The 17,939-nt window shown below is 38.5% G+C and overlaps 1 protein-coding gene across 1 annotated transcript; it reads left to right on the forward strand.

Moving 5' to 3' along the window:
- The first annotated feature begins 231 nt into the window (after nt 1–231).
- RAD21 (RAD21 cohesin complex component) lies at nt 232–17,454 on the forward strand. Its single transcript, XM_008642631.1, has 13 exons — nt 232–405; nt 1,796–1,925; nt 4,299–4,398; nt 5,387–5,493; nt 6,394–6,597; nt 7,046–7,171; nt 7,365–7,487; nt 9,092–9,315; nt 9,638–9,797; nt 10,112–10,263; nt 13,100–13,249; nt 13,706–13,789; nt 15,665–17,454. The coding sequence occupies exons 1-13, from the start codon at nt 262–264 to the stop codon at nt 15,854–15,856; spliced, it is 1,896 nt and encodes a 631-aa protein (XP_008640853.1). The 5' UTR covers nt 232–261; the 3' UTR covers nt 15,857–17,454.
- Nucleotides 17,455–17,939: the final 485 nt, after the last annotated feature.

Here is a 17,939-nt window from a genome sequence, read left to right on the forward strand (position 1 = left end):
GGCTGTTAGTGGGTGTTACTTCTGCTTTATAATTACTCTGTAATAAACACATATATATGCTATTACATGGACACCATTTGTAAGTGTTGGCTTCTTAAACATATTAAACAAATAGTCTGACCTCAGTGGTTGAAAAGCAAACATGTACTTCTGAGGATAAGAGGGTGTTTACAAGGATGTTCCTCATAAAATAAAAATTGCAGAAAGAAATATTTGCCTTTCTCTTTACAGGTTTGCACTTTGTCTTAGACATCTGGGACCATGTTCTATGCCCACTTTGTCCTGAGCAAGCGTGGGCCGCTGGCCAAAATCTGGCTGGCAGCCCATTGGGATAAGAAGCTGACCAAAGCCCATGTTTTTGAATGTAATCTGGAGAGCAGCGTGGAGAGTATCATTTCCCCAAAGGTACCCATTTTACACTAATGTGATGTTACCTTGCGGTGAAAAGAACTTGTGTGTACTGGTGGTACTTACTATTTGAGTCACTGAAGCAAATGAAGTTCTTAATGTTGCTGTTTTGAAGGGTGGAAAGGTCTGCTTAGATACGAAATACTCTGTTGTGAAAGTGGAGGAAATTTTACGTAGCTTGATGTTTTTACATGTTTTTGTTTTTCTTCCCCTCTAGTACTCATGACAATGAAATTATTCATTTTAGAACTAGTGGTACAGTTGTGGCTTTTGTCAGTTAACAGATGTCTGAATGTCTTATACAAAAAGCAGCTATTTGAAAACAAAAGAAAATTTATATCTTTTATTTTAGTCAATACAAATGTTAACAGTTCTTATAATGCTAGTTTAGATCTTAGAAGAACTGCTAAGTGTAAGCAAAAAGTGTATTGTACAATCACAGAGATGCTTACTCTTCCAGAATAGTGATTTGCTTCATTATCAGCTCTGGAAGGATTTAGGAAGAAGATAATGTTGGTAGATTGACTAGTGAGCTGGAACATTCTTTTAGAGAAAAGAGAAACTAACAGGCACTCTTTCATATATTTAACTTTATGTAACAGTTCATCAGCTAAAATATTAAAAAGACATTGGAAGCAATAAAAATTTTGAATTCTTACAGGCTGATGTTAAATGCTGTATGGCTTACTCTTTCTGTGAGACAGTTCTTCCATGTACCATTCAACACAAATTTCATGCTCTTTCAGCCTGAAATACATAAAGAAGAGTCCTTCTCTAAATTTTTTCAGTTTTGCGTTCCCACAGCAGATACTTCATTACGTAGTAAAGCAGTGAAATTGAAGAGGAAAGGAACTTAAAATTGTTAAGTGTGGCAGTGCTTATTTATAGGCACTCCACATCTTCCACTTTTTTTTCTCTGATTTTCTTTTTAACTCCAGGACAGAAGATGGAGAGGTAGCTAACAGTTTTAAACCAGATTTTACTTAACCAAATCTGTTTATGGTTGTTGAACTTTATTTTTCACTTTTTCCATAATTCACAATTTTCCACAAAGTAGCAAAGGTGGTAGAAAAAAAGATAAAAATGTGTGGTAAAAACAGGCTTTGTCACTTATTTTTTAACTAGACAGAGCAGTATTTGGGAATTCCTGGAGTGAGCTGTTAATTAATTTACTGATATTTGCCAGGTCATCCATAAATAATGTAATAGAGTATCATCTTGAACTGGACTTTGCTTTCTTTGTTTCTTCAGATTTCTGCTGATTTTTATGCTTATTTTGGATATTTGATTTTATTGAGAAAATTCATGTAAAACTGACTGGAGGGAAAAGGGAGGCTACATCTAGTTCTGATTACATCTAATAACTGATTGTGCAATGTGTTTTTAGGTGAAGATGGCACTCCGAACCTCAGGACATCTCTTACTAGGTGTTGTTAGAATCTACCACAGGAAAGCAAAATATCTTCTTGCAGACTGTAATGAGGCTTTCATTAAGATTAAGATGGCTTTTCGTCCAGGTATCTGTTCTTAACTAAGCACTCTGAAAAGTTACACTGACAAATGTATTTATTAAGAAGGCATACAATTCTGCCTTTAGATCTGTGTAATTACATAAAGGTATAGGTTATAGGAGAGGTAATTATTGCAGCTAGCTGGCTGGTTGAGTTGTCTGCTGAAAAACATCTTTTAACTGAATTCTGAACAAAAACTTCTCTAATGCTGATTCAGTAAAAGCTGGTGTGTGATGTTAAATGGAAATACACTGCATGGCTTTTACCTTCTGTCTGAAAAAGGCCAGTGCCCTACTGAAAAGAAGCACAGAAGGGGACTTGTTTCTGTCAAGGGTGAGGATTCTTTTGCCATGAGTTACGACAGAAACATAAAAGTAAGCTTTTTTTTTCTTTCACATTTTAGTTTCTGAAAGTAATGTGAACTGTAATGCGTGCATCAAAGATAATCTCCCTTTTGTATGTGTGCAACGTAATTTCCCGCTCTATAGTTGCTTACGTAAAATATTTTCCATGAAGACGGGGTACCATATTAATATCTGAAATTACTTTTCCATCTAGCAGTCAATTAATTATTTGGCTTTCATGGCTTTCAAGATAGTTTTCTTTAATTCCGGCCTGGGGAACTTTTTTCAAGTAATGTGAACTGTAATGCGTGCATCAAAGATAATCTCCCTTTTGTATGTGTGCAACGTAATTTCCCGCTCTATAGTTGCTTACGTAAAATATTTTCCATGAAGACGGGGTACCATATTAATATCTGAAATTACTTTTCCATCTAGCAGTCAATTAATTATTTGGCTTTCATGGCTTTCAAGATAGTTTTCTTTAATTCCGGCCTGGGGAACTTTTTTCCAGCTACAGTGTAGCTGTTGGAGTGATGCTGCTGGATGCTCACAGCTGCTAAATCATATTCTCCCTTTTTAGGTTAGTGAGTGCAATAGATTTAAAAGCTGAACTTGAGGGAGGCTTTTTTTCTAAAAAGGCAATTCTTGAAAGCCAGTGCAGCAGTAACTTGAGAAAAGTTAGGGGTATGTTCCCTTTATTTTAATTTCCTGACCTACAGGTTTGATTCAGGCATTGAATTCAGGTATTGAATTTTTTGTAGCTTTCAGTGGCAATTTGTTGACTGTTGCCAATTTTTTGTTTACTACTGTGTTTAACTTTCCTGGGTGATAAGAACATAAATTTATTTTAATTTCACAAGGCAGTCTGTTTCCCAATTTTCTCACTCCTAACAGAGTGCATGTCGAAGGTGAACCACCTTAAAATTTAAGACTTACAAAAAGTGACATTCTGGCCTGACACAAGCTGAAATACTCATCTTATAGCATTTACTCTCAGTTTATCAGCTTTGTGTGCCTTAGGCATTGTCCTGAGTCTTGTCTGTTCTGAGAATCATTTACATGTTTCATTTTAAGCACCAGGCAGCCAAAAATATTGAACAGCCCTGAAAGGATGGACTAGTTTTCTTCATTCCTAGTCAAGTACCATGATGAGTAAACTACAGACTCTTGCTTCTTCCTGGTGTCTATGGACAGTGGTTCTTTGATTATTCATTACAGAGGGGAGCACAGTGGGCAGAGTGTTTCTGAAGTATCAGTACCTCAGAATTGCCTGTGTTGCGTGTGTGGGTCAGAAGGCAGAGCATAGAGCTCAGATCTTCGGCAAGTTACAGAAGGAGTTGAACCTGCATTTCCCATGCACTTTCAAGTGCCCTGACCTTTAAGACTTTGAATAAAAGAGAGGGACCAATTACTGGCACTGGTTTTGTGATGCCCAATCTGGTGGTCATGCCCTGAGAATGCCTGCTGAATAAGATTACACATCTCCAGAGGATAAGAAAAGAAAATGTGTGTGGTTTTGGTAATGCAGCTCTTTTATGTGCAGAAGCCTATGAGTTAGTGTGCCCCAAGTGCAATCAGTACTGTTCGGGACTTCTGGAGCTGATGGAACTGAATAAAGGACCAGCAGCAAAGTAGTCACACTGTGCTGCCACTGTAAAGTAGAACCTTGCAGCTCATACTGTGTATCATGATGAAATTATTTTGGAACAGGTACTTGCAGTGTTGTGAAACATATGATGCCTGTGTTGGCTGCACAGCTCTGCATAGTGCCACACAAACATTACTGATTGATTTGAGGCTTCCAGGTTTATATAGAGTGCAAAGGCTTGAGGATATATGTTTTGAATTTAGTTGGAATCTCACTTACTAGCATTATTTAAGGTTTCTTTGTAGGTGTCAGCATCAGTTCAGCATCAGTTCAGTTCAACAAATTTGAACACAGTAAGCTCATGCAGGGAGAAAATGCTAATGGCTCAGGGAAAAATGCTGTCCTCGTAAGGAATGGGAACTCATGTCCGGGTGTTCTTATTTGCAGGAGTTGTTGATTTGCCTGAGGAAAACAGAGAGGCTGCTTACAATGCTATTACCTTACCTGAGGAGTTTCATGATTTTGACCAACCACTTCCTGATCTAGAGTAAGTTTGGGGTTTTTTTCATTTCCATGAAAATGATAATTGGTTTTAGTTGAGGAGAACCTGGTTTTAAACAGCTAACTCATTGCTGAATGTAAAAAAAAAGTCTGTAGGTAACTTCTATTCTTAGGGCTTTTAATACACTAATAAGGAAGTGTGCAGTCATCTTTGTGTTGATTTTAAGTTCATAGTAGCATTGACTTTAACTGAAGTTAAAGCTGTCCATACAGGAGCTTTTGAAAAACTCAGCTATCTGTTATAACTTTGTTTTTTCTTCTGTCCAAGGCACCCTACATCACATACATGCTTAGGTTAGACAAGATTAGTTTTACGGAAATGTTGTTGAGCTTTTGAAATGGCACTTTTAATTTTTTAAACTTAATACTTATAGATTACTTGTACATATAACAAGTATACAACCTGAATAGTTCTTAATCTTAAAAAACCTGATGTTTTTTATTATTATATTCTTGTTATTTGAATGATCCATAAGGGAGTTTTTAGAATACAGCTTATTCAGTGTTCTATATAGTTTATATTCAAATTAGAGTATATACTAATTTGAAACTGCATAAAATTTCTGTGTCTTTATAAGAAATGTACCTTCATACACCACAGAGTGTTAACTTGGTACTGGTGCAAAATACAGTGTTTGATAAACTACATTAATAGCTTTTGAGTTGAAGGGGAGGAAGTCTTTTCTTGATTGTTAGTTTGGCCTTTGAAATTAGTAACCCAAACACAGCGAGGAGTAAGAGAGATTACTGATATATTTCCCAGAATCTAACGCAATTTGGATGATAGTTTTGAACCATTAATGGTCTCACTGTTTTAAGTAGTAGTTTCTATTCAGTGTTCACTTACTTTTTTCAATAATTGACTTGAATGTAAAATTGCTTTTTACTAAATAATGTAATGTTTATTTTAGCAGGCTTTATCTGTTTTTAATTTTGTAATGGGATTTTTAATAATTGCCTTCTGTTTGTTTAAGTGATATTGATGTGGCTCAGCAGTTCAGTTTGAACCAGAGCAGAGTGGAAGAAATTACAATGAGAGAGGAAGTAGGCAACATCAGTATCCTCCAGGATAATGACTTTGGTAAAGATCTCATGTGTTACTATGTGCTACTATCTAATTTCAGTTATTGTAAGATACGGTTTTGCAATTACTATGGAATGCCCATTATGCACAAAGCAAATTAGATCAAACATGCTGTGGTTTTCTACATTTAATTTTTAGTTACTTTGTGACAGTTTTTCCAGAAAGTCTGTCCTCTAATGCTCAGCAAACTTCTAGCTGCCTAGAATAGGCAGAAAGAAAAGCTGAAGATTCTTCAGTCGAGTTAATCAGTGAAGTACTGTGACAATTACAATTTTCAAAATGTGATGTGAATATGAAGTGAGCTGTTGCTTTAATCATAAACAGGCTCTCAGTCAGAAACCACTGGGAGATTTCTAAAGCTGAATCAGTCAGTGGCAACAAGTTTGCTGCTTTGGGTATCTTTCAAGGACAGTGTTCTAACATCTGAATCAAAGCCTAAAGACAGTTTTATTTAAATGTCTGGTTCCCAATATATAGTATTGTAATCCATAATTCAGTAATTGTTTTGAAAGAATAATCTAGGAATAGTGTTGACTTGGTATTGGTTTGTTTTCTGTACTTGAAGCTCAGCCTCAAGGCATAAGGCACAACTTTTTCAAATTCCATTGAATTCTTTGGTTTCTGTGGAGATAAAATTTAGTAGGATCTTGCTAATATCAATGCAAATAAGTACAATAAAATGCTTTGAAGAGGAGATAGTTATTTTTATAATTGTTTGAACAGTATTTTTTTGCTATGGTATTGCTGGGCACAATTCCTTACATCTTGTCGTTAACTCTGCAAATAGGATAAATTGAATTAAAGTTTGGTCTTACATGGGTCTTTATTGATCAGTTAGGTAGGTCTCTTGCATCTTGGTTCTTTAGCACTTTTAGCAGTGAAATTGTATTCTTGCAGGTGACTTTGGGATGGATGATCGTGAGATGATGAGAGAAGGCAGTGCATTTGAGGATGACATGCTAGTGAGCACTAGTGCTTCCAATCTCCTACTGGAACCTGAACAGAGCACCAGTCACCTCAATGAGAAATCTAATCACCTGGAATATGAAGACCAATACAAAGATGATAATTTTGGAGAAGGAAATGATGGTGGAATATTGGGTAAGTTTGAGAAATTTGTTCTTCCTCTATCCCACCTCCTGCCTTAATTAATTAGTTCTTGGGTAGGTGAGGGGAAGTTGTTTCCTTTGTTGCCAAGATCCCTGTCAAAAGTTATGTCTTGCCCAGTGAAATTCCGGTTTGTGAGTGCTACAGTAGTATAGATGACTCACAGCACATTAAGTGTTGGCATATTTCAAACAAAGTTCAAAAAATCTTAGATGTAAAATATGTGGCAAGTATATTGTAATAAACGTTATCTGTAAGTTCAGAATTAGAGCTGAAATGCACCTTGAAATGCTACTTTCTTCTATGTCAGCATTGAAAGTACTGGTTTCTAACTTTTGCACTATCTTTGTCTATGTTGTAATAAACTTGTCTGTACTTCTTTGTAAATGTGTCTATACCCATTTGTGAATGCAAAACTGATTCTTTCATATGGTTGCTTCAGATGACAAACTTCTCAGTAATAATGATGGTGGTATTTTTGATGACCCACCTGCACTCTCAGAAAGTGGAGTAATGATGCCAGAGCAGCCTCCCCATGATGATATGGATGATGATGATAATGTATCAAGTGAGTATGATCTAGGACTAGATCTAGAATTACTTTCAACTCATTTAATTTGAATTCTAATTCTTTAAAAGCATATTAAGCTTAAAAGTGTGAAATACGGTAAACCACCTGAAAGTGTGGAGGAGGGGATGGGAAGGGTAGCACAGCTTGTTGATGTTTTGACCCTAGTGCAAGGTGTTTGTTGTAATTGCAGTGGGAGGCCCAGACAGCCCAGACTCGGTAGATCCCGTGGAACCTTTACCAACCATGACTGACCAGACAACGCTTGTTCCCAATGAAGAGGAAGCTTTTGCTCTGGAGCCTATTGACATAACGGGTGAGTGAACTGTTGGGGAATGTTTTACACAGTTTGTCAGAGGCCACCTTAACTTGATGGAGTGGAAATGAATGTCTGGCACTGCTGCTGATTTTGCTTCTCACTTGGGAGGGAAAACAGGGATCAAGTGCTGAATTCCTTTTATTCTAATACTAGCTTTCCAGTACTTCCCAGAGAGGTAGCATGGATGGTCTTGGGAGAATACTAGTTTGTCATTTCTGCAGTCAGTATGTGTAACAGCATGATACTGTAGCTTTAGATAAACATGCTAGTTAAAATGCACAGAGTTGGAATGGAACTCAGCATGTCTTTAATACAGGATCTGTAGTGCAGCACAGTTCTTTATGTGCTGTGTTTGAAGGGCAGGAGTGACTGTTTACACTGAGAACGAGTGCTCTTCTAGTGATTTGTAGCTTTAATGAATTGCTGAGTTTGGGAGATGCACCTTTGTATTTTAATTTCTACTAAGTAGGGATTTCCCTTTTTCTTTAATGCAAGAAACTTGCTTTATTTAACTAATACTATATTTGGCTTATATACAGACCCCTGCTTTATTAAAAAAATTCATGTTTGGAAAAAAAGTAGCTTGTCCTGTGCTTTTTAGACTGAGCTCCAGGCCCTGATTCCCTGCTTGGCCAGTGGTAGAGCCCTGGCACTGCCCTCTCGTGGCAGGCTGGCAGCAGGGGTCCAGCTCATCTGCTGGGATCAGCAAAGACAGCATTTGCCAGAGCTTCAGGGTCTGCCGCAGAGTACCAGGCTTTGAGCACAGTAAAGCCATCCTAGAGCACGGTCAGAAGTTTACTGTTAAAACAACCACCCACATGAACGCCACTAAAGCTCAGGTAGGGCTTAGGGGAAAAAGTGGGTGTGGTATTTTGAATCTGTGATTAGACTCGTAAAATGGCTGGGATTGGAAGGGATCTTAAAGATCTGGTTCCACCGTCCTGCCATAAACAGGAACACCTTCCACTAGACCAGGTATCTCAGACCTCCATCCAACCTGGCCTTGAACACTCACAAGGATGGGGCACCCACAACTTCTCTGGGCAACCTCTTCCAGTGCCTCACCACATTCACAGTAAAGAATTTCTTCCTAGTATCTAGTCTGAACCTGCTTTCTGTCAGTTTGCAGCCCTCCCGTCTACCCTGTCACTACATGTCTTTGTAAAAAGTCTCCTCCATCTTCCTTGTAGGCTCCCTTCAGGTAGTGGAAGGCCACAATTAGGTCACTCCAAAACTGCCCTTGTCCAGGCTGAACAAAACCAAATCTCTCAGCCTTTCCTCATACAAGAGGTACTCCATACTCTGTTCAACACAGTGGCCAATGTTTGCACAGCCTAACAAGCAAGCCATGGGGTAGAGAGGCATGTGCAGCTGAGAACATTGAGGCTTAAGTAGATTCAAATTCACAGAAGAATGTGTAAGTTATGGGACAGCATTCATAGTATTTGATGTTTTATCCTTCTTCCAAAGCTAGAGTTGCTTTAGATTCTTGAGGCAGCTTTATATGTGGGCAAGTGAGACCTATAGAGAACTTGAAGGATTCTTCTACAGATTGGTACCTGTTTGAGCTAACCTTCATTGCTTGCTAAAAATATCAACAGTCAAGGAAACCAAAGCAAAGAGGAAGAGAAAGCTGATTGTGGACAGTGTGAAAGAATTGGACAGCAAGACTATTCGAGCCCAATTAAGTGACTACTCTGATATTGTTACTACTTTGGATTTGGCACCTCCTACAAAGAAATTGATGATGTGGAAAGAAACTGGTGGAGTTGAAAAGCTTTTCTCTCTGCCTGCACAGCCTTTGTGGAATAACAGGCTACTGAAGGTAATGTTTTTGTGCGAGTTCACTTTTAAATGGACTGTATTCAGGATTGTGCCTCATGTATAGCAAACATCAGCATATAAGTAGTGATACAGTGATGGCAGTATTCATAATTGTAAGAAAAAACATATTAAAAGAACTAAGGTAAATACGTCAAACATTGCTGTTATCAGTTACAGAAAAAAATTATTTTTTTAGATGTTAGTACTGTTGGAGAGGAGCTTAAAAACTGAGAAAGAAAGATAGCCCATAATTACTTGATCCAAAAAGAACTTAAAGGACACTGAGAACTGCAGTAGTGAATAATGTAACCTTTCCTCTGTAGCTCTTTACTCGCTGTCTTACACCTCTGGTACCAGAAGACCTGAGAAAGAGGAGGAAAGGTGGAGAAGCTGACAATCTTGATGAGTTCCTTAAAGACTTTGAAAACCCAGAGGTTCCTAGAGATGAGCAGCAACAACAACAGCAGCAACGAGATGTCATTGGTTTGTGTCTTGTCAAAGAGAAGGGCATTCCCTCAGAGTGTATTTTTCTCTTTTATTTGTGCTTTGTATTAAGTCATCAAAGATTATGTATGAAGCAGTGAGCTTTGTAATGGGTTGTTTAGCTTGATGTACAACCTATGACACAAAATAACTTTTTTTTCCTAGAAATAGGGGAAGCTTAGGAATTGTTTGAACCAGTGGATTAAAAGTGCAGGCTGTGAAGAGTGCTCAATTCTAAAATAATAGATTGGATTTTGGTACAGTTTCTAATTACATTCTTAAGTATCTAAAAGAAGGTTTGTTGTGGAATATAGATGAACCTATTCTGGAAGAACCAAGCCGTTTACAGGAGTCGATGATGGAAGGCAGCAGAACCAACCTGGATGAATCAGTTATGCCACCCCCACCAGCTCAGACAGGTGTTAAACGCAAACTACAGCAAGTAGAACCAGAGCCAGTGTTACCTGTGAGTAAGCTTTTACTATTCTTTTTATGGGGAGTGAGAAGTGGGCAGTGTCTTTGAGTAGGAAATGACAGATTTGAGGCCCTAGCTTTCTGTGGTCCTTTGAGATTCACTGTAGCAGTGTCAGAACATTTGTCCCTGGGTAGTCATTCTGGTGCCTTTGTTAGGTGAAAAACTTACTGAAACACTTAAAATGCTGGTAGAATAAAGAAATTACACTATTTCCTTCAGTAAAAGTCTTCAAGGAGTCTAGTATATCACTTATTAAGTTGTGCTTGTTGCAGTTGGAAGCTGGCTAAGTGCCAGGCACCCATGAAAACACCATCTACTTATTTTCCTCTGCTATAGCTGAGCAGAGGAGGGTGAATTGAAAACTTCATTTTCGTGAGTTAAGGATTATTGAAAAAAAGAACACTTTAAGGCAAAACAGGTTCAAAACTTAAACAGTATAAAGATGATTTATTATTAACAGAATTAAAAGTAAAAAGGGTAATGGGAACCAAAGCAAATCTTCAGAACACCTTTCTTTCCCTCCCTCTTTCCACCGACCATGCAAGGAAACAAAACATGGGGTTTTGGTCAGTATTTCACTTCTTAAAAATCTTTCTTCAGTATGCTTAGGGAAAAGAGTTTCTTTTTTCTGTCCTGTGGGATCCTTCCCATGGGAGATAGTTCTCTGTGACTTTTCTAGCGTGGTTTTAACTTCCACAAGCAGCAGTCCTGCCCAAACCTGCTGCAATATGAGTCCCTCCCATGGGCCAAGCAGTCTTCCCTGCCAAGCGTGGGCCATTTTAGTTCATGGGGTTTAGTCTTTTAAGGATGAGCTGTTCTAGTTTGGAAGCAAGGGTTCTCTATCTCTGTAAGCAAGGGTCATCTCTGTTTGGATTCCTCACTAGATTACAGCTTTTCAGTATCCACGCTCTCCAGCGTGAGTACTCTTCCTGACGGGCTGCGGGTGGATATCTGCACCCCCCCAGGCACCTAATGAATTACAGGCAAACAGTTTGTTGTATTATAGTCCTCACCACGGCTTGCAGAAGAATCTCAGCTCCGGCGCTTGGAGCACTTTTTTCCCTCTCCTTCTTTTCACTGACCTCGTCGCTATGATGGTTCTCCTCACGTGTCCTCACTTTTCCCTTTTCTCTGACATGGAAGAAAGTTGGTGTCTTTAAGTGGCAGTTGAGAGGTTGATCTCGTCTGGGCTCTGCATTGGAGAATTGCTCACCATGTCTCTCGCTGCTGGCCATGTGGTCTCTGCCAGCACTGCACGGCCAGCCCTGGCTGTGTGGTCCTTGCCAGCACTGTGCGGGTGGTCCTGGCCTCAGGAGAGTCCCAGCCTCGGGAGGGCCCCGGCCGCGTGGTCCCAGCTGCCCCCGCCGGGATGGGCCCCGGCAGCTGTCTCACCACCCCTCTGGAGAGGAAAAGAGAGCTTCCCATGGTTTGTCTGTTCTTAAATATGTCATCACAGAGGCGTTACCAACTTGTCTAATCGGGCTAGTAACCTGCCCATCATCAGAGCCTTCAGTGATTGGCTCTGTGCTGGACATAAAAGTTTCGAGGAGCTTATCTCCCAACCCCACTAAAAAACAGACTGTGTTAAACCAACACAGCTTGGCAAGTGTATATGAACAGCTTCCGTGAAGCAAGGATTGTGTTAGCTGCAGAAATGTCTTTTAAGACAGTCCTAGTGTTCCAGGCTTAAGGCTTCAAAGAAAAACTTTGATTGTCTGGAGAGATTTCCTAGTTGAGCTGTGAGTAGACCTGGACACTAGCTGTGATGCAGTGTGAAAGGAAACTTTGTGAAGGGGAAAAGAAGGAAATGGGCGAAATGAAAGGTGTATTTTTCTGTATGCTTGCCTGGTGAGAACAGTCCTGGTTTATGCTGTGTCGCATATTTGTGCATTTTTTAACCTCACTTTGCACATTCCTTGGCTAACAGGTTGTTCACTGTAGAATGGGACTGTTAGATGTTACATTATCTTATTTAACAGGGTGGCAGCTGCTGCTCCTCTTGGCTATGTCATGGGGTGAAATCGGCATCAACTGTGCTAAGTCAGTGTAATTAGGGGTTTTGGTGTGTTGGGAATTCTGTGACCATCTTAGAGGCCAGGTCAGGTCTGTGGCAACATGTACAATCTGTAGTGATACCTGCTGTGTGACTACATCAGAAGTTGCTTAGCCATTTTAGGGTATGTGTATAAACAGTTTCAGGTGTCAGGGTAACTTTGCTGGCAAGCACTTAACTGTTTATAAGAGGGAGAGTACCATATATCAATTTTATTAAAACTGTCTACATAAATCCTATTAAATTACTTTTCTGGATTTTCCTCTTGACATAAATACTTTCTGAGAATATACTTGAGCACCAAAGTCATTCATACGTTTTCAGAAACTTTGCAGGTACCAGTGTTTAATTCCTTCATGTTTGTATTGATGAGAACAGCATTTTGGTATTTTGAAGATGTCTTGTTCCAGTGAGTTTAAGTGTGTTCATGTAGCACTGCATCTGGTTATGTGGGATTTTAAATTTGCATGTGCTGATCCATGGAATGAGATCAGTAGTTTGGATGGGGGAGTAAGTGAAGTTACTGGAAAGCATTTTTAGTTTTTAGTGATACCATAATTTCTGGTTTGAGTAGAATCTAAAGGATTGAAAATACACATATGGACAGCAAAACAAAATTGGTTTTTGGTTTTCAAAAATGAAAAATTCTAATAAATGGCTAAGATTTACATACTTGGATTTTATTAAACTGGTCTGTAGCACCATTATTCTATTGTAAAAGCACTCACTGGCAAAATGATACTGTTTGTTTAACTGTACTGTGTGCTTTTAAAGCATCCACCATCACAACAGCTGGAAATACCACCTGTAGAAATGCCTCCAGAGGAGCCCCAAAACATCTGCCAGCTAATACCAGAGCTAGAACTTCTACCAGAAAAAGAGAAGGAGAAGGAAAAGGAGAAAGAAGAGGAGGAGGAGGAAGAAGTAAGAACTCCATGTAGAATCAGTTTGTGTGTTTCCCAGAAGTGTTTGACTGTGGATTCAGTAAAAGGCATAAGAAATAGTTCTTTTGTCTGTCCTTATTAGTAGCCCTTGGAAATGTAATTCTTAAATTATTTCATGACCATTTTATTATATTTATATTATTTAATTTTATGATTTTCATACACATTCTGTTTTAAATTAGTGTTCTCCTGTTCTCACACATGGCTGGATTAAACCACTCTATATTTTTCTGATGCCTTAGACAAGAACTTTCGAACTTAATGGTGTGGTATATTTTAACTAGCTTGTGCTACTTAATGAAAGTAGCTTTTTGCAAGAAAACCAAGCATGTCCTGAAATTGGATAACTTAAGTTGTCTCTTAGCTACAGTATTTAATATTCTATGGATATCAAAACAAACTTCATTGATGTCTTTTATTTTACGCCTGTTTGCAGGAAGAAGACGGCACAGGGGGTGATCAGGATCAAGAAGAAAGGAGATGGAACAAGAGGACTCAACAAATGCTCCATGGACTTCAGGTACCCATGATTATTTGCTTTCTTTTAAAGTAGCTTTTGAGTATGCCCAGTGATGCTTTTGATCTAAAAAGGTCAAGAAGGAGCGTTCTTTGCAGTTGGTGTTACAGCCTAAAATACCAGTTACCTTAGAGGGGGAAGAATGCGTGTAGTTGATTAAATTTATATCAAATAAATATATTAAAATTAAGTCTATACTTTCATAATTGTCACTTTTTTTCAGAGAACATTTGAATTAAAATTTTTCACTTAAATATTTTTCAACCTTTGTGTCTACACTTGGTGTGCAACTAAGATTCCCAGAAATTTAAACTTTAAAATAATTGAGTTTGATTGTGTTTTTAATGAAACCCTAGCACCTCTGGTTTTGTGCTGTGTGTCCTTAGACAAACCCCCATAAGGGTCTAGGGATATAACACCATTTTACAGGATATTTACTTTCTGGCTGTGCTAGTTTGAAAACTTGCATGCCATGAGAAGCTGAATCTCTTAACAACTGTGGAAATGTGACTTCGGCTGATTTCTAGCACGTGACTTCAGTCTGCACAGACATGTATCTGTCCGTAGGATGGATTCTTGCTTGCTGGAGCTAAAGAGCTTTTTTCTGCACACCCCACTGTGCACCTGAACTGAAGTGCAAACCGTTCCTTTGCTTATCAGTCTCTGTGTGTGTCCTCCACATATTCTTGGACTGCATCTGCCTTTCATCCTAGTTTGTAGCTCCTTTGTTCCATTAAACATTTTGGCAACTCCTGTGATTTGGCTGTTACTGAATGCCACAATCCCAAATGGTCACACACCCCCCTCTTCTCTCCCCCAGCTTTAAATGCTGAGCATGATGGCATATGGCAGGGATTATCCTTTTGGCCAGTTGGGGTCAGCTGTTCTGGCAGTGTCCCCTCCCAACTCCTTGTGCACCTCCAGCCTACTTGATGCAAAACAGCACCATATGAGCTGCTGTGAAGAAAATTAACTCTGTCCCAGACCAAATCACTACAACTGTAGCTTAAAAATAATTTCTAAAGTATAACGATGTTGAGTTGGTAGTGTTGTTTCATTACAGTTTCTGAAGAGAACTTTAGAATTCTCTTTGGCCATAACTAGTTTTTTTCAGTTCTTTCTTCTGTGTACCCAAAAGAGCATCACTTTGGATGGCTGAAACATTAAATATGCAATGAGATTTGGAGTTAAATTCTGATTAATATAAAGTAATTTGGTTTGGCCAGCCAAATGTCTTTTCATCTAGTTGAAGGTCATTCCAGGGCAGACAGTTCTGTTTTAAATCAAAGGCCTCAGTTGTTCTGGCCAGAAAAAAGATGTATTTTCATGATTTTTTTTTTTTTAAATATATTCTTGCCAAGACTTTGAGAAAATGTAGGTGACTTTGGGTACTTAGTTTAAGACAGAGGAGTTTTAGAAATAAACAGGCTTTCACCTTGGGAAAATTACACATCTTTTAAAGAATGTTAGCGGTTGAAATTTTACTTTATTATTTTTGGGATTACCTTTATTTTGAGAAATACAACTTGATTTTTTTTTTGTTTTATTCCTATTAAAGAATAGAAAAAATTGTCCTGTAGTCAAAAAAAACTGGTTAGTTATAGCTGCAGAAATAAAATCTTGTGCTGTACACCAGTGTTTCTGGAATATGTTCAGCAGATTCAAGAATGGTTTTTTTTTTTACACATCTCTAGGAAGCCTACTAGGTTTCATTTAACTGAGATCCATAAAGAAATTTTCATGTACATGTGGTAATGTTCCCATCCTTCTGAATCCTCAGTGTCCTGGGGTTGACAACAAACAGAATCTTGCCAAGAGACATTGTTGTTTCTGTGTAGTTCTCTGTTTAATTTGTGGTATCAATGTTGTGTTTTTCAGAGAGCTCTTGCTAAGACTGGAGCAGAATCTATCAGCTTGCTTGAGCTGTGCAGAAATACAAATAGAAAACAAGCAGCTGCAAAGTTCTACAGTTTCCTGGTACTGAAAAAGCAGCAGGCTATAGAGCTGACCCAGGAGGAGCCCTACAGTGACATCATTGCCACCCCTGGTCCCAGGTTTCACATTATCTGAATGGTTCCACAGAGCAGAGCTGGTGCTCGTCTCACCAGTGCGTGCGTGTATTGCCCCGTCCGTAGGGCCCACAAGACCATTGCAGAAAATTTAGATTTTATTGTCTGTATAAAGTCCTTGGTTTTCTCTTGGGGTTATTTTGGGGTTTGTATTTTAACTTCACCACTCACATTTTTAGTGAAACTGCTGGGGTGGGTGACTTGAGTTCCAGCTGCAGAAACCAGACATCTCAAGCGCCCAGATAAAGATTGTTTTAACAGCTCGGAGCAGATGTGTGCAATATTGGTGCATGTGATGTTGAGTATCAATGAAAATGTCTTACAATAATTTGACTAGTTGATTTAATAGAGGTATTTTTAATCTATACAAGTAAATCTGGATGGCCAACCTATTGTCTGATTAAAAACTTTGCCAAACTCATCTGAAATGTTTGGTCTGCTTCTCATAATAGTAGACTTTTTTCCCCTTCTCTAGATCTTTGTGCATACTGTGGGTCTCCTAAAGCTGCCAATATGAAAGGTAGTGCCTGATATGTCAGCTTGCTGTGTCACTGCATTTTTGCAGTCAGATTTTTGTAGCCCTTGATGCTAAGGGGAAATGAGTGTCTGTGGAGAGCACTTCCTCTACCTGATACATGAAAGGACAGAACACGTGAAGCATTTCAGACAAAACATTCCTTTTCACTTTTCACCTTGTTATGGTCCACTACTGATAATGGCTAATTACGTTAATAAGTGACAAATGAAAACTAGTCATTTCATTTAAACATTTAAGAAATCATAATGCTTTAGGTTTGTTAGAGCTGTATATAAACTCCAGACTTTTTAAAACAGACTTCTAGATTGTAAATTATCTGATTTTTTTATTAAGCAGGCATCCAACAATAAGAATAATTGCTAAATTCAGATACCACCTGTACCAAAAGGGCAACAAACCTTGAATATAGAGTATAGATGGGCACAATTCCACATAATTGTGTAGTGCGTTAATGACTCTTCAGATATATTTATGGTTTTAGTGTCAATTTTTTCTGATAATGTACACTCCTGTGTTCAAAACATTTTATCGGTTTTGCAGAAGAAGTCCGGTTTGATTTTTATTTCTGAAGAATGAAGCTTTACTGTTAGACCAGGTAGCACCAGAAATTATGTGAATATGTTGATTATGGAGACCTGTCTTAACTTTTTTTAGGGCAAAATTATTCACACTGAAGGTTCTGGTTTTAATGTTGGCACTTTTGTGAAATAATTTTGGGACTCTGAAATTTCAGTGTATACTCAAATGTAAAATTATGTGAATGTTTAATGAGACTACATGATGACTACATGATGACCATGTTTTAATAATCCTTGAAAAAGGTAATTGTACAAAGTTACTGCAGCTTTATTTTCAACATGATGTGCCTGTAAAACCGTAATTTTCCCCTTTGTAAAAAGAGACATTGTAGATAACTTGAATGTTTAATTATAGAGAAGGTCATTAGTTTCTTGTTACACATTTTTAGTCTGTTTTTGTTGCTTTTCAAGGTTAATATTCTTGAAAATAGTTGATGCTGTTATGTATAACTTTTCTAATAAAAGTTGTGTTATAAGCTGTTACGTATTAGCTCTGTATCTTGTTTGAACACCTTCCATTTATGTAGGAGGGACTGAGCACTTAGAGGTTGGTAATTTCGGTATTGGGTGTGGAAAGATTTAGCTCTTTGAGATATTAAAACTCGAGTATGTAAATAGATTTCTTGCTGTTAGGAAGGAAGTGTTGCTCTCACTGGCTGTGCTTTTGTTCAAGGATTCTATGCTAGAAATGTCTGTGGAAAATTATGGGAGACTGTCTATAAAAGGTGATTCATCTACATGCCTGTCTCTTCTGAATGCCAGAACGTACCCAGCTTGAATTCTGTTAGCTCTGCTGTTCCCTTGCTCCTGGAATTGCTTCTGCGTGCATGTCAGTGCCTCTGAAGTTGCATGCTCTTCCTGGTAGATCCAGGCACTTGGATCCAAGCCTGTGGCTGCAGCACATGGAGTCAGCTGGTTACCTGCAGAGCTTGTGTATAGGGGCAGTGAATTCTGATTGACATAGGCTG

Source organism: Corvus brachyrhynchos, unplaced genomic scaffold (genome assembly GCF_000691975.1).
Source record: "Corvus brachyrhynchos isolate BGI_N302 unplaced genomic scaffold, ASM69197v1 scaffold28, whole genome shotgun sequence".
Classification (NCBI taxonomy): Eukaryota; Metazoa; Chordata; class Aves; order Passeriformes; family Corvidae; genus Corvus; species Corvus brachyrhynchos.